Raw genomic sequence first — 25,923 nt, 5'->3', positions numbered from 1 at the left:
ATAGGAAGAGAGTATTTGAAGATAAATATTAAGACAAAAAAGCATGAACTTCATTTAAATGTAATCAAGACATGTCATCTCCTATGTAGCTTTCACATAGAGAAATTTATAAAGAAAAATAAATTACTGACAGAAAAGTCAATATATTCACTACTTGTTTGAGAGAGGTTGAAAATTACAATCTGGAAAGGGGAAAATTACAATGTGAAAAATTACAATCCCCTTTGTAGATTTCAAAGGGAAGAAAACACTCCCTTTCTTTGTGTGGTGGCTATATGGCTGTATGTTTTATGATTAATTTATAATTCTACATGTCTTTAAGTTTTGAGTATTACACAGTTTTTTGTTTATATGTTACAAGGGCTTCCCTGATAGCTCAGTTGGTAAAGAATGTGCCTGCAATCAATTCCTGGTTTGGGATGATCCCCTGTAGAAGGGATAGGCTACCCGTTCCAGTATTCTTGGGTTTCCCTTGTGGCTTTCTGGTAAAGAATCTGCCTGCAATGCGGGAGACCAGGGTTTGATTCCTGGGTTGTAAAGATCCCCTGGAGAAGGGAAAGCGGTGTACCCACTCCAGTATTCTGGCCTGGAGAATTCCATGGAATGTATAGTCCATTGGGTCACAAAAAGTTGGACACGACTGAGCAACTTGCACTTCACAGGTTAGATAACAAAATATAAATGTGAAAATAACTTTTAGCAATGAGATACACATTATTAAATTTACAAGGAGTCTTACATTTTCTATGTTATTAAACAAAGAAAAATTCATTAAGTCATTCTCAGATAGAGCCTGTTTAATTTTGGTATTATATTGCTCTATACTTATAAATTCAAATATAATGTGTTATGTCTTCAGATCCTGTAGAATACTAGTTGGATAAATTAGGTGGACAAGACTACTCTGGATACTCAGAAGTGTTGGGAAATAACTGTATGAAAGTTATTATGTTTTTAGCTCCTCAGTTTTTATATTTCATCCTATCAGGATTCCTTGAAAGGATCTGTATTTTCATTATGTTGATCTTGGTTTGTGGGAAATACTAAACTTCAGAGAAACAAACAAGATGAGTAAGGCACAACAAATAAGTCATTACAGAATGAGATTCCTATAATAAAAAATAATTCAAGGAAGTTATTTTCAGTTGACAAATTGACTATTTTTGTAACTGTAAATAAGAGATAAACTAAAAGTTTTAAACACATTCAGAATGATTCTAATTTTTAAATTTTCTAATTTCCTAGTTAGATCTATTCTAGATCTAGAATATTTATAATAAACAGAGGATAACAGATTTCTATAAAGTATGAGAACGTCTAGAAGAGCACAATAAAATTGAGAAAATATTTTATCAGTTAGAAATTTGTCTAAAAAAAACTGAAATTGCTTAGGAAAAAATCAAATCTATGACCATAGATCCTATCTTTTAGACAGCACTTTTACATGCAAAAATCTTGTTTTCTTTTATCCCTTAACATGACAAATACTGAATTATATTATAGTAAATTCATATGGTTCTTTTTTGTTCAAATATAGTTGTCAGCTTATCAATTAATCATTAATCAGACAGGATGATAAAAGAATTAATGTACATGATATAAGTAACTATCTCTTTTGTGAGTATCTTAATGATCATAATGAATACAAATACCTGCAAATACCTGATCCATTAAGGCAACTGATTTAAGGTCAGTGACCTACCAGAGGAATCTCCCTCAGGTTATCCAACTGTTAATCTCCCTAGTATCTATCAAGGTTCAATTTAAAACATCATCTCTTTTGTTCTAAAGTGAATAAGATCATGGGTTATGGTATTATATTCATGTAATAGTTAATAGTATCCCTGAATGACTGATTTTGACTCCTTAATATAGTAAGTTCTTTCCATCCAATCGGACTTCCCTGGTGGCTCAGACAGTTAAGTGTCTGTCTACAAGGCGGGAGACCCAGGTTTGATCCCTGGGTCGGGAAGATCCCCTGGAGAAGGAAATGGCAATCCACTCCAGTACTATTGCCTGGAAAATCCCATGGACAGAGGAACCTGGTAGGCTACTGTCCATGGGGTCGCAAAGAGTCGGACACAACTGAGCGACTTCACTTTCATTAATGGTATCCCTTAGTTTTTTTTTTAATCTATAGATATTAACTAATAAAATCTACTTTATGAAAGTTGTTCTGAATATAAAATCCAATAATGAACGTAAAAGACTTCCATATAACACTTCCATATAACATCAGTTCCCTTATTCCCAGGTGAAGCCTTCTCTGTTCCCAGCTGCTTGGTTTGGTCATCTTCTTATTTGCTATTTCTTGACAGCTGGGCATATTCTAATGGAAAGCCCTGAAATTACCCAAGTCTATTTTACCCTATATTCTTTAAGCTCTTCAGGAGTTTCATGCATTTTCTTTGCATGGCAGTGTTTGGTATGCTATATGGCTTAATTGTCTGTTAGAGGCAAAAAATCACTTTAATTGCCTGGTAAGAAGCATCACAGCTATGCTTCAATGTCAATCAGTCATGGCTGATGAAGTAAGGCAATTGCCACCTTAATATACTGGAAAAAAAAAGTCATTTGTGAGCTTGATTGATCAAAGTCCTGTGTATTTTGGGATAACTGAGACCATTCTATGGTGAAATGAGTCTTTTATTTTTGAGAAATCTAAAAGACATTGCTCAATATAGCACTTACTTGCTCTTGGTGTTGACTGAGTGGTCTAGAGTGGACCAATCTTTCTGGCAGTTTTCGATCTAGACCATGTCCATTGTCCAAACGAGACTCCCTGGGTTTGTCAAACCAATCTGTTTCTTCACGACGGAGGTGATAGGCTTTGGAGACCAAGGAAATATCAAACATTGCAACTCCAACTAATACAGATGACAGAGGGCAGTAGATGATCTGCAGTACCAGCATGCTTTGGGGCTTATTAACCATTCATGCATTTCAAACACAATTCCCAGTGGGATCAGAAATATCATTTCCTGCATTATGTTAAAAATTCTGTATGAGGGAATAACCTAGAAAAAAAACCATGTGCTACCTGTCAACTTTTCAGAGCAAAGTAAGACAAAATTAACATTTAAATCAGGTGAAAAAATAAATTTAGATAGTGATTGAATAAATAAATGAACAAATGAATATTTCTCAAAAGTTGTTCTATTCAACTTCATTCCATCAGTCCACCTCCTCACTTCTCCCCACTATATATCACCAAAATCTAAGGAAAACACATTTCTTCGATACAAAAGATTCAATTATTTTTCCACTATCATATTAACCCAGTACCAATATGTGGCTGCTAGATTTGGACATCAATTGAGCATCTTTTGAAAGCATGACACATCTATGACATTCACAACTAGATGAAAATATTTATTTTTAGGAGGATCCTAGGTATCAGTGCTAGGAACATGTGTGCCATAATCATCTGGTAGCCTAATTTTTAAAATATACCTACTAGAATTTTTCATTAAAAATCAAACAATTATTTTTTGTGGGATCATACATCTAGGAATTAAAAGAGTTGGTAGGCTGCTTTCTGTACTTACAATGTGACAAAGCTTAACATCTTAAAATACTTTTTTGAAAATATAATTATATTTGAGTATATAACTACTATTTAAATTTTTTCAACCCATTAAATTCTTAGTACTTTCAAAGACATTTTAAAGTTCTTATCTAGTGATTCCAAATCATTATTTACCTATTATATAGAATTTGCCTTCATAGAAAGTTTTATGTATTGTAAAAGGATCCCTAATTAATAGTCTCTGGAAGTACACTGTTACTTCCTAAATGGCAGATGGAGCACCTCTTCTCAAGTATTATCCTGAAAGATCTGTTGATGATGCTATCAGTCTACATCTTCTTGAAACTCTGGTTTCGATAATGCCATACTATTGAGTATTCCTCTCAACCTCATTACAGTTCTCTTTCTGTCTACATCACTGACTTCTCTTCCTCTACTTTCACTTTTTCCCAAGCAGTATCCATTAGTTCTTTACTGGCAGGGCTGGCAAAACCACAGTATATACAGCATTACTCACCTCTACACCTCCTGTGATCTTGGTCATTGCCACTGATTAACCACAGAACTTTCTCTCAATAAACATAGAATGATAGAAAATGTGTCATAATTTAGTCAGTCTTAGATTTGAGGCAATACAATGATACATACCTGGTTTGTGGTTGTATATGTACTTGTCTGATCTCCCCTATTAAGACTCTAAGCTGCTTGAAGGTAAGCCTCATGTCTTCTGTTTTTTTGTTCTCCCTTAATACTAAAACCAATGCCTTGCAAATGCCACAAATATTAATAAAGTATTTGGGAAATGAGTGGCACATAGGAAAATTAGTCATCAACTAAAGAAAGTTAAATATCCTAATTATTATAAGTACATTTTAAAATAAATACTTGTCGAATGAACCTCATTAACAGTTACACACTTTTCTCACAGTCTATTTGGTATTTACTATGGTTTTTCAAGTTTTCCCTTGACACCAAGGGACTAAATTTATGAAAGATATATTCAATATAATTTTGATAAGTAAACAAAACAAATCCATTATTTAACCATTAGTCTCTAAAACTTATTAGATGATCACCAAAACACAAATATTTTATATTATTTTTATATATTTCAATAACATTTCTCATAAAAATAGTCTATACTGATTTTAATAAATGACTACCTTGGATACTGTACCTGATATCACTTGAATATATACTTTGCTAATTGCACTTAAAATAAAAAATCTAAAATGTTTCCTTGGCTGTGTCTATACAAATGAGGCAGAATTTCAACTTGATATACATTTTGTCAATTTATTTCCAATACTGATGACATACTTTGTCTGTTTATAATAATTCTATATGTAACTAAGTTAGGATAGCTACCATGCTTCGCATAGGAATTTATCAATCAAGAGAAACTAGATTAAGTAAGTCTTCTCTTAAATCGAATTCCATATTCACCATTTATGGAAAGTTGGTGTGTGCTAGATTGCTTCAGTTGTGTCCGAATCTTTGCAACCCTATGGATTGTAGCCTGCTAGGCTACTCTGTCCATGGGATTCTCCAGGTAAGAATACTGGAGTGCGGTTCCATGCCCCTCTCCAGGGGATTTTGCCATCCCAGGGATAGAACCCAAGTCTCTTCCATCTCCTGAATGGACAGATAAGTTCTTAACCACTAGGGTCACCTGGGAAGCCCAATAGCAAGTTGGACATAAATGCTAAATGTTTGTAATTGCAATTGTTGGATCTGCCACGGTAGATCCAAACTTTAAAAATGAAATTTTACAATAATAACAGCATTTTCCAAATTAAATAAGTCACTGTTTTAGGCTACTGATATTTTCTTCTCTTAAATGTAAAATGCAAGTAAGCTGTTTTGGGGTCCAATTCTGTTCTGTATAAAATATTCCTTGGAATTTTTTTTAAGACTGTATGTACTGATGCATTTTTTTTAAACATGAGTATATTTTAAAAGAATGTTTTCAACAAATTATTTGTGGTTGCAGAAATATAACGATTGTTTCTAGTTTAGTTTTTCTCCAATCTACTCTAGTCTCCCTGTTCTGTTCTTAACCAGGAATGAATATTAAGTTGTACAGTTTAGGCTGATGGTCATAACTATTAAGCAACATAAATTGTGCCTACCTCAAGTCACATTCTGCTTTAAAAGCTGTAATAAATACAGATTAATTAAAAAGAAAAAAAATTATATCTACCTAGATTTTACCTCAGATGAAGTATTTCAAAATTACCTGGAGTCATATAGAATACATCTGAAATATATATTGTTGTCTATAACCAAGAGTTTGATTGAATTCAGAGAAAGCACACAATAAATCTGAATAAATCTGAAATCAGTTAAATTTGCTTTGTTTACATGATACTAAGTAGCCTGCTGGAATGTTATATATTTCAAGGTTGTTTTAGTATCACTCAAACATAGATATAGTATATATGTGGCAAACTTTTATTTAAAAAAATCTCTAATAATTCATGAGTTTATAATGTTGTAAGTTACGTGATTGGGAAAAATATTTTTTACTTTTTTCTTAATTACTCATGGATCCCAAGATTTAAAAAAAAAAAAAAAGAGCAGAGCACTGTTCACCAAGAAAAAGTAATACGTTTATGAGATACAAACACAAAGAAAATACAGAACATTTAAAAACACATCACTACAATTCACACAGATAATATTACATATATAATTCAGTTTGTTATAGTTTTCTTTGTATAATTATGTACCAACATGATTTTTTTTTATGACTACATTTCTTATCTGCTTTAATTGAAAAATAACATTTTAACTCAATTTAACTTCATGTAAGTTTCATTTTGTTTCCTTCTCTGGTGTCCTCTTTACACATTTCTTAATTTTGGGTGCTGCACGATGTCTCATCCAAATTAGTTTAAACAATTTGCTGGAGATTAACATGCTTTTTTAAATCTGATCTTTCCAATACTTAACAAATGTTTTTGATAAGTAATTTTTGATGTGTTTTGATATTTTATCAAAGCAAGTTTCTCATAGTCTTTGATGACTATGAGTACATATCATCCAAACATATAAATGAGAAAAATGTGGTTATTTTTACATGGATGTATGTAAATAACTGTCATACTTCAGAATATCTAGAAACATTTGTATGTCTGGCACCATGATGGCAGAATCTATGATTGAATAAATGAATTTGTCAAATTCTCTCCAGATAAATGTACATCATGCATACAAAGCCTTTGGTGTTTAGTTTTATGATTGACCTGTTAGTTTTTATTCTATTTTGCTATTTTACAGATAGTATTATTGATGAGCCTTTCTATTCTTCTGTAGAAGTCATTATATATCTATATATTTATATACATATATAACGTGTGTTAAATGTGGACTGTGAAAAACACAGGAGTTTCCATATAACTCTTACTTAACTATGATGGTTGATTTAAACAACTGGCTAAAGTAAAAAAAATAGTGTTTTATTTAATTGGCTAATTATCAATAAAAATGGTCAATTCAACAGCTCATAGAGAAAAAAACAAATCAGAAAGTAACTGGTCTATTGGAATTTCACTAGGAAAAGCAGTCTCTTCTCCTTCAGATCCAGTGGTTACTTTTGTCCTGATCTAACCTATACTTAAACTTCTAATATCACACTGGTATCGAGATACAGAAGAAAGAAAATCCTTTTTGTGAAAATATATTTTCCTGCAAGCCCCCAGGGAAAATGTTAGATTTAAAAGAAGAGATGTTAGCTTAGAGCTTTTCCATCCCCAAAGTCATGAAGTAATACATTTTTATTGGATGAGAAATATTTTATTTTTAGGAGTCAAGCCACACTTATATTCAAATGTAAACCATGGAGGGAGAAGAAAAAAAAAAGAACCAAGAGTAATAAGTCCTCTTGGCATGGGCAAAATGTCACATTTCTGTACCTCTTCAATCTTGTCCTCTAATTTAGACTTGGTCATGTCATTTTCTAAAATCCTTTTGGTTCTATATGATTTAATAAAAAATCACCATAAAGTTTTTAGTTAAATATGTACTTGCCATATATCACTTGTTCTATATGAAAAACTAGTAAAACAATTTAGTGCAAAAAATATGAAATAATGCAAAAAGGAAACCCATGGAAAAGGCTAACTGAACACACAAGGAAAGCTTCAGCTCAAATACCTAAATTCACAAAAGCAATGTACAAAGTTCAAATTTTAAGATCTAAACAGTGCTTCATACATATTGACCAGCATATGGATAATACTGTTGTTTACTGTCAATATCATATTAGGTACTAAGGTTTTAGTATGTAATACAAAATGTACAATGTATAATGCTCGTCAACTATGGCATTCACAATGAGAGAGAAATTAAAATACAAGCCTTTTATTTAGTAGATTATAAAACTGCATTATGCTAACATTAGGGACTCACCTGAACGTTCTCAAGAAAACATTCTCTGAATTAACAAAGACTGATCTCACAAATGATAAATAATTTTCTACTACAAAGTCTAGTGGAATAGTCAATGGCTCAAAACCTTAGTCATTTCACAAACTGAAAGAAACTAATAACTTTAAAAATAACTTTTGAAAACAAAAGAAACATACAACAAAAAACTTTCCAACTATAGATTTAAAGGATGACCATATTTTATTGACACAATTATTTGATAATGGTTTTGGAAAAGTAGACACCACAAAAATCAAACAATCAAGAAACAACGATAAAAGGATAAATTAAAAAGAAATAAAGAGCATGCTATGAAATCTATACACAAGATAGAATTTCCATTTACAAGAAATAAAACTGAAGTAAACATGCAAAAGACACACCAAGAAAAATAGAATACATTCTTGGAGAAGGAAAATCAAACATGCAGAAAAATAAGAGTTTGAGTTTTGAGAGTAGCAAGGTAGTTTGAGGCCCAATTTACCTTCACTGTCTGACATGGCATGTTGGAAGTCATCCATGATGAATGCTATGTCACGGTCATAGCCTCGAGTCCGTGATTCTTCTCTCATGTGTTGTTGAACTTCAGGCAAAGAGTGACTGGATCCGAATTGGTCCCTGGTGTCTGCAGATATTGGTGGCAGGGGTCCAGCAGCAGCCCTGGCCATTCCCATTGGCTGTCCAACAGGACTGAGTGGACTTTCCTCTTCAGAATTCTGGGCCACAATTGGTATTCTTCCTCTACTCTGGCTAATAGGCAAACTAGTAGGCTTAGTTCTCCCAGAAGGTGATGCATGACTAAAGGAAACATCTAGAGCTTCAGCCTCTTGAGCTTTCAGTCTTAGAGAAGAGCTAGAAGAATCTCTTTTAATGGATAAATCTAGCCCATAGACAGAGGAAGGTCTGGAAGAAGGTCTTGACCTGCTGCCACTGCTGTATGGCTTATCTGCTTCATCCTGCAGAGCTGACCGTATGGTATTTCCTAAGGTACCCAGTCCTGTGCCAAGAGATGATCCCATAAATTTTTGTTGGTCTGTAATATTTTTTCTGAGGCCAAAAGTAATATCATCTTGAAGAAGCCTTGCCCTGGAAGAAATGCCACCAATAGATGAAGTGCTTGAAGTCATATAGGTCGAATAATCAGGTTCAAGGTCTCTACTTTCTTGAATAGGTGAGAATTTTGACATTTTAGGGTCAATTAGTGATTTCTTATGCTTTGACTGCTTTTGATAAAGTATGGCAGCTGGTAGTTGTTTTGCTGCTTGTTTTTCAAGTGTGAGTCTACTAATGCTGTACTTCTCAGATTTTGGAAAATGTCTGTAACTAGTATCAGCATGGTAATAATGGGAAAGACCAGCAAGGTGATCTAAGCTCTCTGCTCCTCTACGGAATTCTTGTTTAATCTGTTGTTTCAGAAGCTTTAACTCATAAGGATCCTCCATTGGGTCCTCCTCTGCTTTCACGTAGCTATGCAATCTGGATGAAGTCTGCAGAGGTGCTAGGAAATCTGTCACTTCTTGAGACCTACGTGTCTCAGTGGTTCGGAGGAGACGGTCTGTTTTTGACAGATCTTTTTCATGAAGGCTAAACGCAGTGCTTAGAGCTGCTGTTCCTTTGGTAATCTCACCAATGTCATCAATTAAGACATAATTTCGTGAAGTATGATGGTCAATATCTGCATAGAAAGAATCTGCAGATATGCTTGATATTGGACTGCCTGCCATGCTACTTCTTTCCTCCAATCCTATTCTCAAATCTAAGCTGTTGTACTTACTACCGAGATGGGAAACAGCATATGTACTATCAGTAGAAACAGGTGCTATCATCAGGGGTTGGTTGCGAATCACCTCATAGTTTGAAGTTATCTTGGGCTCCAAATATAATGCAGTTTGCCGTGGCTTTTGTTGTATCACCATCATCTGTGATGGTAACTGATAAGAAGGTTGTGGGGTTGGTGTAGGTTGAGCTTGAGGTGTGAAAGACATTGTTGCCACAGCTTGGAAGGTTGGCTGAGTCTGATAAGGTGAAACTTCCTGATGGTACAGAGTCTGTTGCTGAAAGTGGGATTGTTGGGTGTATGGGGTGGGTGCTTGAGTAGGAAGAGCAGGGGAAGAGTATTGGTACTGGGTATAAGGACTCGTAGGAGGGACTAGCTGAGATTCTGTTTGGGTTTGTGGTGGAATAAACTGGTTGAATTCAGTTTGGGGAGCAGTTCTTGGTCGCTCAATGGCATGCTGACTTTCAATTCGGGTTGGTCTGGTGCTGCTGACCTCACTGTCGGACATGTAATCACGATCCTCAGCTACTCCCTGGAGATAGGCTCTCTCTCTCTTTTCCCTCTCCTTTAATAAGGCCTCTTTCCTCCTATTAATCCCCATTTCTAGGTACCGTAACTTAGCATCAATCTCCTTTTCTTCCTCATCAAGTTCTGCTTGTTTCTTCCTAAGCTTGGCAGATTCCCTCTCCACAAGATCAAGCTCTCTGTCTATATCCTGGAGAATCTTGGCTCGGGCCATGGTATTGGTTCTGCAGATCCTTCTCCTGGAGACTGTGCCCATTGTGCTAAAGGCTGACTGAGTTCCTGTGGAGGTCTCTTCAGGTGGTGGGTTTGGAAGAGTTCTCTTCACTTTTTTCTGAGTGCCAGAGGTTGTTGCAGTTTGAGAACCTTTTGCCTAAAATTAAGTAAATAAAATACAATACTTTACTATCAAGGAAAAAAGTTAAAGGTCAAAAAACCCATAATTTACATTTAAATAAAGATGATTTCATATATGTTTTAGCTTTGAGCACATAATAAAATTGTACCTATAATTGCAAGTATCAGTCACAAACAGTTAACTGAGAAATAATTTTCCCCTTCTTAGTAAATTGTTACATATTACAACTTACCTAACATTAGAAATGAGTTTTGAAATCAGGCACAAAGTGCATTGCTAGGCAGGCTTATATTTTAGTTAGACTCTTGGAAGAACTCTAAAAACTAATTTTTCATCGTACTTACTATACATATTATTACTTACTGAAGGTATGCCCAGAGTACTTGTGTTAACTATCTAAAATTTAAGTTATACTAGTTGAAGATACTCATTGTCAAGAGAATTGTTTGCTTCTGTCTCACCATTCCTCTTTCACCCCCTGAAGTGTCTGTCAGTCCTAAACCAATCATGAAATGTTTTGAAATGAAATCCTCTCATTCTCCACTATCTTTTTTCCCTCCCATAAGAGTTACCTGAACTAATTTCCTATTTATTCTTCCAATATTTTTGTAACAATGTGAATCAATTTTTTTTCAATGTTGCTATTCTTTGGTGATTTTAGCTTCTTATTAATATGCTTTAGTAACTACCACATGAAGCAAAAGGAAGTGACCACAAACAGTACAAAAATTCACTGAGGGTTTTCTGGGTGGCTCAATGGTAAAGAATGTGCCTGCCAATGAAGGAGACACAGGTTCAATCCCTGGTCTGGGAAGGCCCCACATGCCACAGAGCAACTAAGCCCATGTACTACAACCACTGAGCCTGTGTTCTGAACCCGGGACCGCAACTACAGAGCCCTTGTGCCTTAGAGCCCGTGCTCCACAATAAGAGAAACTGCCTAAAGGAGAAGAGTGCACACTACAACTAGAGAAAAGCCTGAGCAGCAACAAAGATCCAGCATAGCCAATAAATAAATAAACAAAATTATTTAAATAAACACACTGAAATCTTTAAAAAATATCAGAGAAAGCATATAGGTAAACTGTCAGATGTTTTCCATTTTATTTGGTTAATTTGTCATAACTTGCATTCTAAGAAACACTGGTCTTTGGAATCATTTAATTTCAGAATATCAGAAGACATGAGATCATTTTGACTATAATTAAAATAAACTGATACACTCAAAGCTACCCAAGCATTTAGTAGCATATTCCTCCAACTAGATCTCAGGTTTTCGGCCTTCTAGTTGCATATTCTTTACAAAATTCTTCTTTTTTTGCTTTTTTGTACTAATAATCCAAAGACATTAATTCTTCCCTTTCACCCAATCACCAAGTATTAAAAACCAAAAAAATATATATTCATTCAAGACCTGTACTTCCACTGTCTTTTTACTATTTCCAAATTTATTTCCCTAGGTGTTTTAAAATCTGTTCTCTGTTGTCATTTTTTTTTCTTCTCCACTTACCTACCCTCATTGTTTACCAGAAATAATATTCATAAGCAATACCATAAAGGTCAATTAAGGTTTAAACGTATTTCTGAAATTTAAAATATTGAATGAAATTCACAATTACTAAACATCATAAGCCTTTCAAGTATGGTTTTTGAAACTGTAGCTTGTTTCTCACAGAGACCTTGAGGAATATGGGCAATGGAACCTCAAAAGCAGCTGTTTGGTGTATTATTTATTCTCTCTCATCCTTATTTCTTTTAATTTTACTTACTACAATCAAGTCACAGAGCTGTTATTAACAGTCAATGAGACCTCTGTGCAAAATGTTTGGTACATACTGTAGTTGTTTTTTAGTTGCTAAGTCATGGCCAACTCTTTAGCGACCCCCATGGACTGTAGCCCACCAGGCTCCCCTGTCCATGGAATTTTTTCTGCAAAAAAACTGGAGTGTATTACCATTTCCTACTCCAAGGGATCATCCCAACCTAAGGATTGAGTGCTTTGGCAGGCAGATTCCTTACCACTGAGCCACATGCAATTCTGGTGTATCTGGTGTATAAGGTATCCATTACATATCATTTCCTTGCAAAATCCTCTCATTTCTACAGAAAATTATGGATGTTTGATAAATTCACATTCTAAATGTTTAAAAAACTGTTTCTTTGCAAAAAAATGAGTGTGCTGACCATAATAGTAAATAAATGAATAATTATTTAATAATTTCCCCTAATACTAACATATATATGTTTTCTATTTTTTAAAAAAGTTTTTTCACAATAACCTTTTTCGTTCTTTGAATATCATGGAGTTCAATAGGAGACTGAAATTAATGACCATTTCTTTTCCTTGAGTTGCATTTAGTAGATTTGGTATCTGGATAAGAATTTTCAAGTTTAAACTGTTCATCTGTACTACATAATTGTGGTTGTGAAATGGTTTGAAAAAGAAAGTTTCACTGTGTTACTCTGAAACTGTAATAGCATAGCATTTCAAAGTAAGGATTTCCCACCAAAGGAGGTTAAAAATACCCACTAACTAATGTAACACAAAAAGTGGATCCTGGCAGAGAGAAAGCACACAGAACAGAGAAGGTAACAATGCAATGGAACGAATAGAGAGAATGAAAGAAATTTCTGAGGTGAACACACACACTTTGAAAATTAATTTTTAAAAATACTGAAGGTACCCATTAAATGGGCGCATATATATATATATACACACACACACACACACACATTAAATGAAAGAATAAATAAATGAAAAGATAAAACAAGAACCTGTTCAATTACTTTTAAACTCTGAATCAAGAAATGAATTTCCCTGAATTCACTGTGTGGGATGAGAGTATATATGAAATCACCAGAAAGATAAAAGTATGAGGAACTGCAAAAAAGACAACTATGTTAAGAGTAATGGTTATAATGAACTAAACTAGAAACTGATATTAGTTCTTACTGTTGATTGCTCATACGTGTATATGCTACTGCTACTGCTAAGTCACTTCAGTTGTGTCCGACTCTGTGTGACCCCACAGATGGCAGCCCACCAGGCTCCCCCATCCCTGGGATTCTCCAGGCAAGAACACTGGAGTGGGTTGCCCTTTCCTTTTCCAATGCATGAAAGTGAAAAGTGAAAGGGAAGTCACTCAGTCGTGTCCAACTCTTCTAGACCCCATGGACTGCAGCCTACCAGGCTCCTCCGTCCATGGGATTTTCCAGGCAAGAGTACTGGAGTGGGGTGCCATTGCCTTCTCCAATACGTGTATATAATTTATCTGAATTTATGTTTAACAGTTTATAGTTCTCACTTGACAGAGTGAGCTTAGTCAAGCTCAGTCTTTGGTTGTTTTCAAAATATAATCCTAGGTTAAAGAAACATTCCAGGTATTAGGGATTTCTAATTTTCCTTCAGGGTTGCAAACATTTAATGATACATGACTTCTGTTTATCAATATTTTGTGGCCTAGGGACGTGAGTCATAGAAACAAGTGACAAAGTTGGTTGGTAGTAGCTAGACATTGGGTTGGCCAAAAAGTTTGTTTGAATTTTTCACACCAAACAAGCTTTTTGGCCAATCCAATACTTAATGAGCTAGCTCAGCTAAGCACTCAGTCCCCACAAGACAAAATAGCTTTGCTGTTCTGTACTACTTGATAACAAAGCTGGAGACTGGTCAAGATTTTAGCTACATTCCTCCCGAATGACAGGAAATGTAATGTGATTGTAAGCTTAGTCTCTCAGGCTAGACTCAGTTTCAATCCTGGCCCTGCCGTTACCAGCTGTGAGAACTTTAGCAAGTTGCTTAAACTCCCTGGCACTCAGTTTTCCTGTATGTTGAGGAGATTATTGTTACATTATCAGTTTGTCTAAGGAGTAAATCGGGCTTCCCTGGTAGCTCAGATGGTAAAGAATCCATCTGCAATGTGGGAGACCTGGGTTTGATCCCTGGGTTGGGAAGATCCTCAGGAGAAGAGAACAGCTACCCACTCCAGTATTCTGGCTTGGAGAATTCCGTGGACAGAGGAGCCTGGCAGGCTACAGCATGTGGGGTCACAAAGAGTCAGACATGACAGAGTGACTTTCACTAAATCATGATTAAGGATGATGCAGTTGGAGGTTATGATTAGAGACAATAATAACAATCTAGAAAAATATTGGTGTTTAATAAGATTTTCTTGCCTTGATGACTAGCCTGGTCAAAGTTTTCAAACAGATCTGGTGCCCTTAATCTGAAAAATAATTGTACTAAAAACAAATATTTAAAAATACTTGTGCAAATAATAGACCAAGGGAAAGGAAAGTAAGTCCTAAGAATAGAATGGAGGTTTAAAAAGACTTGAAGAAAAATTAATTTCAATCGCAATAGTGATAGGAAGCAAACAAACTCCAGCATAAGTTTGCTGTCTGAAGATATTTTAAACAACACTTCTTGGAGGAGCCCATTGATACCATGCATCTTATATGATAGATGAAATGCACTTCAGCCTGGTGATGCTTTAGTTTCTGTGAGGTGGAAATACATACAGAAGGTGGTTGAATGCAAACAGAAAGAGGAAAAATGGAGAAGCAAAAAACAAATATATATATATGTATATTTATATTTATTTTTATATATACACACAAATGAAAGTTAAAGTCACTCAGCTGTGTCCAACTCTTTGCGATCTCATGGACTATAGCCTGCCAGGCTCTACTGTCCATGGAATTCTCCAGGCAAGAATACTGGAGTGGGTAGCCATTCCCTTCTCCAGGGGATCTTCCCAACCCAGGGATCAATCCCATGTCTTCTACATTGTAGGCAAATTCTTTACCATCTGAGCCACCAGGGAAGCCCACACACCAGTGTGTGTATATATATATATATATATATATATATATATAGAGAGAGAGAGAGAGAGAGAATATAATTCATAGGTGATACATAATATAAATGCTATATATAATACGTATTTTATATGTGTGTGTATATATATATATATATAATATATAAAACCTTGAAATTTTATCTATATTAAGGTCTCCACTCATCCATTTCCTTTTTTCTTACAGGTGGAAAAGGGAACCCTGCTTATTACATACTGTTTAAATTAACTCTAATATGTTAACTACCAGGAAAACCATCAAACTCTAAATGTGCAATCACGGTTGATGACTTGGAATGCAGTGTACGGGGTGGCACGCATCATAGAGAAAATTGTAACAGCCCAATTTAATTTCCTCCAATCATAATGTGGCAGTCCACATGGATAACATAGACACAGGAGATACAATCTCACAGGACTTCAGCAAAGCATTTTACATTATCCCTTGACACAGTTGCCAACTTTTGGATGTAACAATAAAAATAGTCAGGCAATTTGTTAGGGATCTGCATGCAGACTATGACTACTCATGGCCCAGCATCAATGTAAGTAATTAATCTTTCTTAACCTTGGCACTACTGACATTTCTTTCTAGATGATTCTATGTTGGGAGTGGGAGGACTGTTTTGTGAACTGTAGAATGTTTAGTGGCAATTCTGGCCTCTATCCACTCAGCACATCCTATTCTAGTCCTGTCAATCAAAAATGCCACTATACAATGTCAGATATCTCTAGGGGAAGACAGAGGCAAAACAGTCACTGGCTGAAAAATCATAGATGTCACAGGACATACAAGATGGTATCTTCAGAACGAGATCCCTAATCTATTGTTATTTAGCTTATAGAGAATGCTGGTATTTGTACGTTTTAGTGTCTTTGTCTGAATGGAAAAAGCAGAAACTTGGATGACAACTTGAAAAAGAGAGCTCCTTGGATAAAGGGTGAAAGAAAAAGAGATATTCTAGGCTATGATAACAATCTAAGCAAATTAATAAGGAGAGGAACATATTAGATTTTGCCTTGTATCAATTATGATTCTAAAATCAATCTCTTTATTAGATAGGATGATTCGCACCTTTTGGATTAACATGAATAAATACTCAGAAGATATTCAACCAAGATTTAAAAAACACAGTTTGATTAGAGAACATGGAGGAAAAAAATAGATGCTTACAACTATTAATGAGAATGTCTCTTTCAGTGCAGAAGATTAATTTTTCTAGCTTAACCCCGTAAAAATCTTGGGAAATTTTCCACTGGTGCAATAACTAAGGAAAAATCAGAGGATACGGAATTCCTAGTCTGAATGAAAAATTATGTAAATGCTACAACTTTGTTAAAAGTTGCTTGCTATTCTGAGTTCAAAAGAAGATCAGTGGTGTAATTAAAAAGGGATTACAAACTTTAGAGGAAACAACAGTTATCTAGTTTGAGAAACTAATTACCCGAATCACTAAGGGAAATCAACTGGATAACTAACCTCAACTTTAAAATTGAGAAATATTTTCCATCTTAAAAATAATTTAAGAAAACAAGAATCAAAACAGTAACAACAAAAACCAGAAACACATATCTGATAGCTGAGTGCAAAAAACTAAGTGCATGTTTACTCTTTACTGTACTGACTGAGATTATGAGTAAGACTGTCCTTCAACTGTGCAGTATAATATACAGAACTGGAGGACAGAAATTGCTCTCAGAATCATTTGTCTCGCCTTATTGGAATTCTCACTCATGGCCTGTATTTACTTGATTACGAGAGAAGTCTTTGTCTTTGGAAGAAGAATACTACTTATACATATTATAAGTTCTCTGATATTTTTACTTCTGCTCTGTACCTGGTCGTTCCTTCTCATTAGGGTATAAATATCTTTCTATAAATGTCTATGCCTTTTAAGTATTAGGAAGGTAGATGAAATGTCTAGGATATTTGTCCCTTCAAACAAGATAGCTCTTATAAGGAGAGTTTCACTCTCTGAAATGTCAATGAAAGCATTAAGTCACCGTTAAGGGGGTCTCTCTACCCCACTATCTATAGTTTCCAGTTTGGAGACAAAATAGCAGTTGAATATAAAATATTCAGCATTCTATCCAATGCATTGTATCATTAATAATGTATTCCCCAAATAGACTCATTTTTAACATTCCACCCCGACCCCTACATAGAGCTAAAATAGATTCTAAATGTTGAGTGCCAGGGCTCAGTTATTTCTACTGCTTTGAAACTCCAGTACTCTGGCCACCTCATGCAAAGAGTTGACTCATTGGAAAAGATTCTGATGCTGGGAGGGATTGGGGGCAGGAGGAGAAGGGGACAACAGAGGATGAGATGGCTGGATGGCATCACTGACTTGATGGACGTGAGTCTCAGTGAACTCCGGGAGTTGGTGATGGACAGGGAGGCCTGGTGTGCTGCGATTCATGGGGTCGCAAAGAGTCGGACACAACTAAGTGACTGAACTGAACTGAACCGAAGATATACAAGGAAAATTAAAAATAACATGGAGTGACCTGTGAAAAATGAAATTCTAAATGATACCATTCTGGAAAAATACTTTGAACACTGATAAAACATCTAAAATACACTAGTCATTGCAATACGGCACAATGCCTGGCACATACAAACAAAGCCATCAAATTTCTTCAACTAAAGTAGTATGGAACAATTTAATAACTATTTCTATGAATCAAATGCTAAATGAGCAGTATCATCATTGCTATGAAAATATCACTGAATGATTGAAAAAAATATAGACACCTTTAAAAATAAGCAGTCTTGACTCTATGGCCATGGGAGAGAATTTACCATTTGTGAATATACTTGAAATTGTTTTTTAAAAGTACTTCTTCCTTAATTGTTGTGATATTCTAGTAGCATCAAAAAAGCAAGAAACTAAATCACAAGAACTTAGCAGTCAGAAAATAAAAACAAAGTAAATGAACATATTTAAAAGTCACACACACAAGTTGTTTCTTAAAGTCCAGTAGTAGAGACAAAAATGTTCTCCAATTAATACTGTGAAAGTGGCACTCAGTATATCATGAGGCATCTTCTGCTTTGCCTTAATGCATCTCTTGTCCCAGTTTGTCTTGTTTTCTTGCTGAAAGTCATTGCTCTTGGGCTGGGCAGCCAAGCAGAAAACTAGTTTCTACCTCACTGGACAGAAGCATTAGAGATGTCAGTCTGGGCAACACATATTGTTTCTATTTTCTGGAATGTCCCAAACAGATTAATTTCTTTTCTCCTAAAATCTGTATAAGGTATTCTATACAGTTTTTAAGGTGATCAGTTTTTAGACATATGTACATGCAAGTATTTCTCCCTCCCCACTTTTACCCTCTATACCTCCCATTTATCTATCTTTGTCATTTCTAGATTTTACGTTTTCATTGGAAAAACACACTGCTGTGTGCTACAGATATATTTCTAAGCTAGTTTTTTGCTTCATCCAAAATTGTATTTTCTTGATCACTTTCCTAGGAGAAAAGAAAATGCTTAAAGGTACTAATGACCTCCTTCTTTTTTTTCCTTTTAATCTCTCAACATCCAGTCATTACTAGGCTTAAAATCTCTCTTCTTATAGTTACTACTTCAAAAATTTATTGGGGCAGCAAAACATATTTTGCCTATATGTTCTTAGCTAAGCAGAAAGAAGGTGTGGTAACCAGTGAGCATAAAGAGAAACAAAGAAGTAATTTAACAGCATTTGTTTAACCTAAAGGTTATGAAAACATGATAGCATAAGAATTAAAATCTGATCAAATCACTGGAAAATAAACACAGGTAACTCCTATTTTCTCATTTCTATACCATTTAACTTCTGTATGTGCTGCTGGACTAGGATATGGAATGCTAAGAAAAACTAACATTGATTCCTTCTTCAAGGGCAAAATCATTTACAGTTCTAATATGCTATCAGGAGATAATGACTACATCCCTTCACCAGAAAATGTGTTAATAGTTTATGCGAGCAATCTGAAGTAGAATAATCAAGTTAATACAAATTTCCAAGAATTAACATGGAAACTTATCCTAAAACATATTAATAAATATAAATTAAAAAGTAAGACACATCTCTTCCTCCCTCCATTCAGCATGCTAAATATTATAATATTGTCTGCCCATGACTTATTTCATTTTGAGAACAAATTGCTGATCCACAAAGAGGGACTGGAGTGATTCCAACACTTCTATAAACTACCTCCTCATTTGAATCTCTCATTGGCAACCTCTCATCATAACAAAATTAACCGTATTTCAAATGCTTTAAAATGTAAATCTCTAATTATACTACATTCTGTACATGGAGTATTAAAATGAAGATTGATTACTATTATATGTTTTCCAGAGCTTTGGATCACTAGCAATTTGAGGAATGATTCAATAACTACTTATCTAAAGCCACGAGGAATATAATGATCCTTTTAACAGTGGCACAGTCTTTACTAAATTATACTGAGATAATAAAGGTATTTTATGTTTAGACTCTTGAAATACCTAACCACAAAATCACAGAAATCACTATTATTGCTTTTTATTCCTCTCTCATTGATTGATTATCCTTGGCCTAGCAAACCTTGGAACATGATATTAAAACAGTTCAGAGTTGCTTTTATCTAAACATACTCGCAGTAAATAAAAACAGATCTCCTTCATAAAGCTATGTCACATAAATAGCTTCCTTCAAATTAAATTAAATTAACAAAATTTCCTTGGAAAGTAGGACCATGGTCCTTCTGTACAAACTGGAGAAGTGTTTGGTTCTTTAGAAAATGCTATTAAGAACTAACTGATAAAGGATGGCAATTGAATTAAGTAAGTATCAAGAAACATACAGTCATCTAAGATGATAAATCTCATGGATGGACTTTTATAAATACAATATTTTTATTAAATGTTATAATTTTAAGAGGTTAACTTTTCAATTCTATAAATTAAGTTATATGAGAATAGAGGCATACTTTGATGGCGATTAGATGATTTTCCAAATGGATTATTAAGAAAACCCGGGGTTACTGATGTGCATTTGAGTATTTACAGGCATCATCTCATGCCATAAATGGGAGAACTGGGTGAAAGCAAATAAACTTTTTCTAAATTCAATATTATTTTATTAGAAATATTTCTATCATTTTAATTCCTGTTTCACACTGAATGAATTAATGCACATTTATTTATGTCAAAAGGAAAATTAATGTTGTGATGTGGGTCTTTTATGAGTTATCATGAAACTCTCTACAATTAGTACTAGTAACTACTTTAAATCTTGATTTTAGTTTGACTTTCTAAAAAGTAAATTAATGACTAATCCTTTAAAAGTAGCCTCTATGCCTGGAGACTGAGCTATGTGATTAGTGCTGAGTTTTATAAAAAAAAACAGTGGGTACTTGCCTTGTCCCTCTCATGTCAAAATACACCACTTACTAGATTAGAAATTAAAATTCAGTCCAACTTATTAAGAGTGACTTAGTCTATATTTTTTTCTGTCACTTGAGGAAAGAGGAGGAGAATGATGAGTATACTCTCTTTTAGCTTCAACTCTTCTCCCGTGACTGACTGCTTACTCCCTCACAAGGGTTATTTACTGTTCTTTATGAAGGTAAGCTTTTATTTGCCATCTCATAACATTTTTTCAACCAAAAAAATAGAGACAGCAGTTCTATAAGTTAGCTCTAGGGTTTCTTTCATTGTGTTCAACTATCACTTTTCTTGACTGCCTTAATTTGAATCTCCAGCAATGTTCTTAAGGAGAAAATAAAATACATAAAAATTCCTTTTATTGTTTATAGCTTTAAATTAAGCTACCTCAGTTAACTAAACAGTTCTTTTAAGTTTCAATTCACCTCACTCTGCTTGTTCTGGTGCTTTGCTTTCTTAATTCAAATTCTATGCACCATTCAAGACAGAGGATCAAAAAGAAAACCCTGTTAAATAGAAGAAAATGCATTTTCTACAAATGAAATTAATGTTGGGTGGATATGGGCAGGTTCAAAGAATATTTACCTAACTTCAGATTTATCATTTTTAAAATATGGAATAAAATAAATGTAAAATCTACAGAAATAAATGGTTTGGATTTGTGCCAGGCAACTGCATGTGAAAATATTTTATTAGTTATACAAGGGTATAAAAATATTAACTAGTTTATGCATATATGTATATGTATGTAGGCATATATTTCTACTATGAACATGTATTTTATGTTGAATATAATGCTAAGAAAAAGTCAAGCAACTATTACAATACATTTTGATGTCACTATCTACATTATACCTCAAAACTTTTCCAAATTTTTATATTATACTTTAGTTGCTTGTTTTTTATTTCAGCAACAGCACATGTGGCAGATTAAAGCATCCTAAATAAGTAGTAATTTTAAAAAACATAAACAAATATACAAAAGTGCATACCTGTTCACTGGGAGGGGATATATTTTTGAGAATATGCATGTAGCTTTATGTAGTCAGTTATCAACAGCACAATTATTCAAAATAAGTAGTCTACTGAATCAAGAATATTATGATAAAATACTTAGGAAGCTAATTAAATGATGCTCTGTGTTCTTAAACTGGGTCAGTAATAATCAATGCTCTATTAATTCAGACCTTCCCTGTATTAAACCAATATATCCTAATATTTAGGGCTAATTTTCATCCAAGGTCTTTTACTGAACATTAAGAACATATATATGTATCTTATAATTATGCTTATTTACATATTTTGAAATGTAGATGTTAAGAAACTATAACACAAATAATACAATTTTTTTCACCCTTCAGTCTGAAAACATTTGTTTTGAAGTTAATCCTAATATATTAATCATGGTGAAATAGCGAAGGTTAACTACTAAACACCAAATTGATGAGATCAATTAAAAAAATTTCTGGTTTTCACAGACATTTGTCTACATATATGAAGTCATTTTGATTTTTACCAAACCCTAATAGTTAATTACTGTAAAGTATTATCTTAGTTATTTTTTGAAAAATACTTTAATATTATTTCCTATTTTATAATAATATGGCATAATAACATATAATAATAATTCAAGATTTTAATCATAGAGAGGAACTATGGCAAGAAAAGTATACTAGCAATGAAGCAGTAAGAACTATAGAAAAAAATGAGGCTTCTACTATTTAGAATTTAACTCAGATGACCATTATATCTATTTCTGTGTGCAAGAATCCCTTAGAAGAAATGCAGTAGCCATCACAGTTAACAAAAGAGTCTGAAATGCAGTACTTGGATGCAATCTCAAAAATGACAGAATGATCTCTGCTTGTTTCCAAGGCAAGCCATTCAATATCACAGTAATCCAAGTCTATGCCCCGACCAATAATGCTGAAGAAGCTGAAGTTGAGCAGTTCTATGAAGATCTACAAGACCTTATAGAACTAACACCCAAAAAAGATGTCCTTTTCATTATAGGGGACTGGAATGCAAAAGTATGAAGTCAAGAAATACCTGGAGTAACAGGCAAATTTGGCCTTGGAGTATGGAATGAAGCAGGGCAAAGGCTAACAGTTTTGCCAAGAGAATGCAATGGTCAGAGCAACACCCACTTCTAACAACACAAGAGAAGACTCTACACATGGAAATCACCAGATGATCAATACCAAAATCAGATTGATGATATTCTTTGCAGCCAAAGATGGAGAAGCTCTATACAGTCAGCAAAAACAAGACTGTGAGCTGACTGTGGCTCAGATCATGAAATCCTTATTGCCAAATTTAGACTTAAATTGAAGAAAGTGGGGAAAACCACTAGACCATTCAGGTATGACCTAAATCAAATTCCTTATGATTATACAGTGGAAGTGAGAAATAGATTTAAGGGATTAGGTCTGATAGAGTGCCTGATGAACTATGGACAGAGGTTCGTGACATTGTACAGGAGACAGGGATCAAGACTTTCCCCTAGAAAAAGCAATACAAAAAGGCAAAATGGTTGTCTGAAGAGGCCTTACAAATAGCTTTGAAAAGAAGAGAAATGAAAGGCAAAGGAGAAAAGGAAAGATATACCATCTGAATACAGAGTTCCAAAGAATAGCAAGGAGAGATAAGAAAGCCTTCCTCAGTGATTAATGTAAAGAAATAGAGGAAAACAACAGAATGGGAACAACTAAAGATTTCTTTAAGGAAATAACAGATACCAAGGGAACATTTCATGGAAAGATAGGCAGAAATGTTATGGTCCTAACAAAAGAAGAAGATATTAAGAAGAGGTGGCAAGAATACACAGAAAAACTATACAAAAAAGACCTTAAGACCCAGATAATCACGATGGTGTGATCACTCACCTAGAGCCAGACGTCCTGGAATGTGAAGTCAAGTGAGCCTTAGGAAGCATCACTACAAAGCTAGTGAAGGTGATGGAATTCCAGTTGAGCTAGTTCAAATCTTAAAAGATGATGCTGTGAAAGTTCTGCACTCAATATGCCAGCAAATTTGGAAAACTCAGCAGTGGCCACAAGACTGGAAAAGGTCAGTATTCATTCCAATCCCAAAGAAAGGCAATGGCAAAGAATGCTCTAACTACCACACAATTGCACTCATCTCACACGCTGGCAAAGTAATGCTCAAAATTCTCCAAGACAGGCTTCAACAGTACGTAAACCATGAGCTTCCAGATGTTCAAGCTGGCTTTAGAAAGGCAGAGGAACCAGAGATCAAGTTGCCAACATTTGCTGGACCACTGAAAAAGTGAGACAGTTCCAGAAAAACATCTACTTCTGCTTTATTGACTATGCCAAAGCCTTGACTGTGTGGATCACAACAAACTGTGGAAAATTCTTAGAGAGATGGAAATACCAGACCACCTTACCTGCCTCCTGAGAAATCTGTATGCAGGTCAAAAAGCAACAGGTCAAAAAGAACTGGACATGGAACAACAGACTGGTTCCAAATAGGAAAAGGAGTACATCAAGGCTATGTATTGTCACTCTGCTTATTTAATTTATATTCAGATTACATCATGAGAAATGCTGGACTGGATGAAGCACAAGCTGGAATCAAGATTGCCAGGAGAAATATCAATAACCTCAGATATGCAGATGACATTATCCTTATGGCTAAAAGCAAAGAAGAACTAAAGAGCCTGTTGATGAAAGTGAAAGAGGAGAGTGGAAAAGCTGCTTGAAACTGAACTTTCAGAAAACTAAGATCATGGCATCTGGTCCCATAACTTCATGGCAAATTGATGGGGAAACAATGGCAACAGTGACAGATTTTATTTTCTTGGGCTCCAAAATCACTGCAGATGGTGACTGCAGCTATGAAACTAAAAGACGCTTGCTCCTTGGAAGAAAAGCTATGACCAACTGAGACAGCATATTATAAAGCAGAGACATTACTTGGCAAACAAAGGTCCATCTAGTCAAAGTTGTGTTTTTTCCGGTAGTCATGTATGGATGTGAGAGTGGGGCTATAAAGAAAGCTGAGTGCTGAAGAATTGATGCTTTTGACCTATGGTGTTGGAGAAGACTCTTGAAAGTGCCTTGGACTGCAAGGAGATCCAACCAGTCCATCCTAAAGGAAATCAGTCCTGAATATTCATTGGAAGGACTGATGCTGAAGCTCCAAAGTTTGGTCTCCTGATGTGAAGAACTGACTCACTTGAAAATACCCTGATGCTGGAAAAGATTGAAGGTGGGAGAAGAAGGGGAAGAGAGAGGATGAGATGGTTGGATGGCATCACAGACTCAATGGGCATGAGTTTGCATAAGCTCTGTCCAGGAGTTGGTGATGGACAGGGAAGCATGGAAGGAAGCCTGGTGTACTGCAGTCCATGGGGTCGCAAAGAGTCAGACACAACTGAGTGACTGAACTCAACTGAACTACTATTTAGAAAGGCTGTCTTTAATAAATGAGTACTTTTTCTCTCATGTATGTAAATAGTACCTTTATAAAATAGCTTATTTCATCAAACTCAGTTTTAATAGACTGATTTATGTTGCTTTCCAAAGAGAATAATGAAAAACAACCACTAAAAAATATTATTCTTCAAATCACATTTGGCCATCACAGTCATTATTTCTTAAATCTGTACATTCTGACAGAAATAAAATTGACAGAAATAAAATTTCTCAATTTAGGTTATGGAAATTACTCTCTGAAATAGACATTAAAGGGTTCCAAAAATCTTAAAAATAGCTATCAAAACAGCAATCAGTGAAGCAAAACATATTCTTGTAAAAATCAGCTCATGAATACCATCTGCTTTGCAATAGGATCCTGGCTTAAACTCTGGAACAAAAATATTTTAATAAGGAATTTGTCTATTACCAAAAAGTTCCAAAATTGTTCAACAAGTCTGAGGGTAGGAAAAATCAGCTGTAACACTTGGCAGGTTTTGTATTTTTAAGACCCGATAGAGGTGAAACATTTTAAATGTAGCTTATTTTAGTGCAAAGAGTTGCATGTATCACTACTGATAAAACGTCC

General features: G+C 34.7%; 1 protein-coding gene and 1 long non-coding RNA gene across 2 annotated transcripts in view; one reads left to right on the top strand and one right to left on the bottom strand.

Moving 5' to 3' along the window:
• PCLO (piccolo presynaptic cytomatrix protein) overlaps positions 1-25,923 on the bottom strand; it is a 389,810-nt gene that overhangs the window by 143,969 nt on the left and 219,918 nt on the right. Inside the window, exons 7-8 of the mRNA XM_061413775.1 lie at positions 8,445-10,632; positions 2,692-2,828 (exon numbers count right to left, since the gene is read on the bottom strand). Coding sequence (XP_061269759.1) covers positions 2,692-2,828; positions 8,445-10,632 — 2,325 coding nt within the window. The remainder of the gene's footprint in view (positions 1-2,691; positions 2,829-8,444; positions 10,633-25,923) is intronic.
• LOC133245978 (uncharacterized) lies at positions 287-21,104 on the top strand. Its single transcript, XR_009735834.1, has 3 exons — positions 287-662; positions 15,664-16,021; positions 21,010-21,104. It is a non-coding gene; the product is annotated as an uncharacterized LOC133245978 (long non-coding RNA).

The sequence above is a fragment of the Bos javanicus genome, chromosome 4 (assembly GCF_032452875.1).
Source record: "Bos javanicus breed banteng chromosome 4, ARS-OSU_banteng_1.0, whole genome shotgun sequence".
Taxonomy (NCBI): domain Eukaryota; kingdom Metazoa; phylum Chordata; class Mammalia; order Artiodactyla; family Bovidae; genus Bos; species Bos javanicus.
Note: the sequence above shows the minus strand (reverse complement) of the source record. Positions and strands in the feature narration are given on the sequence as shown.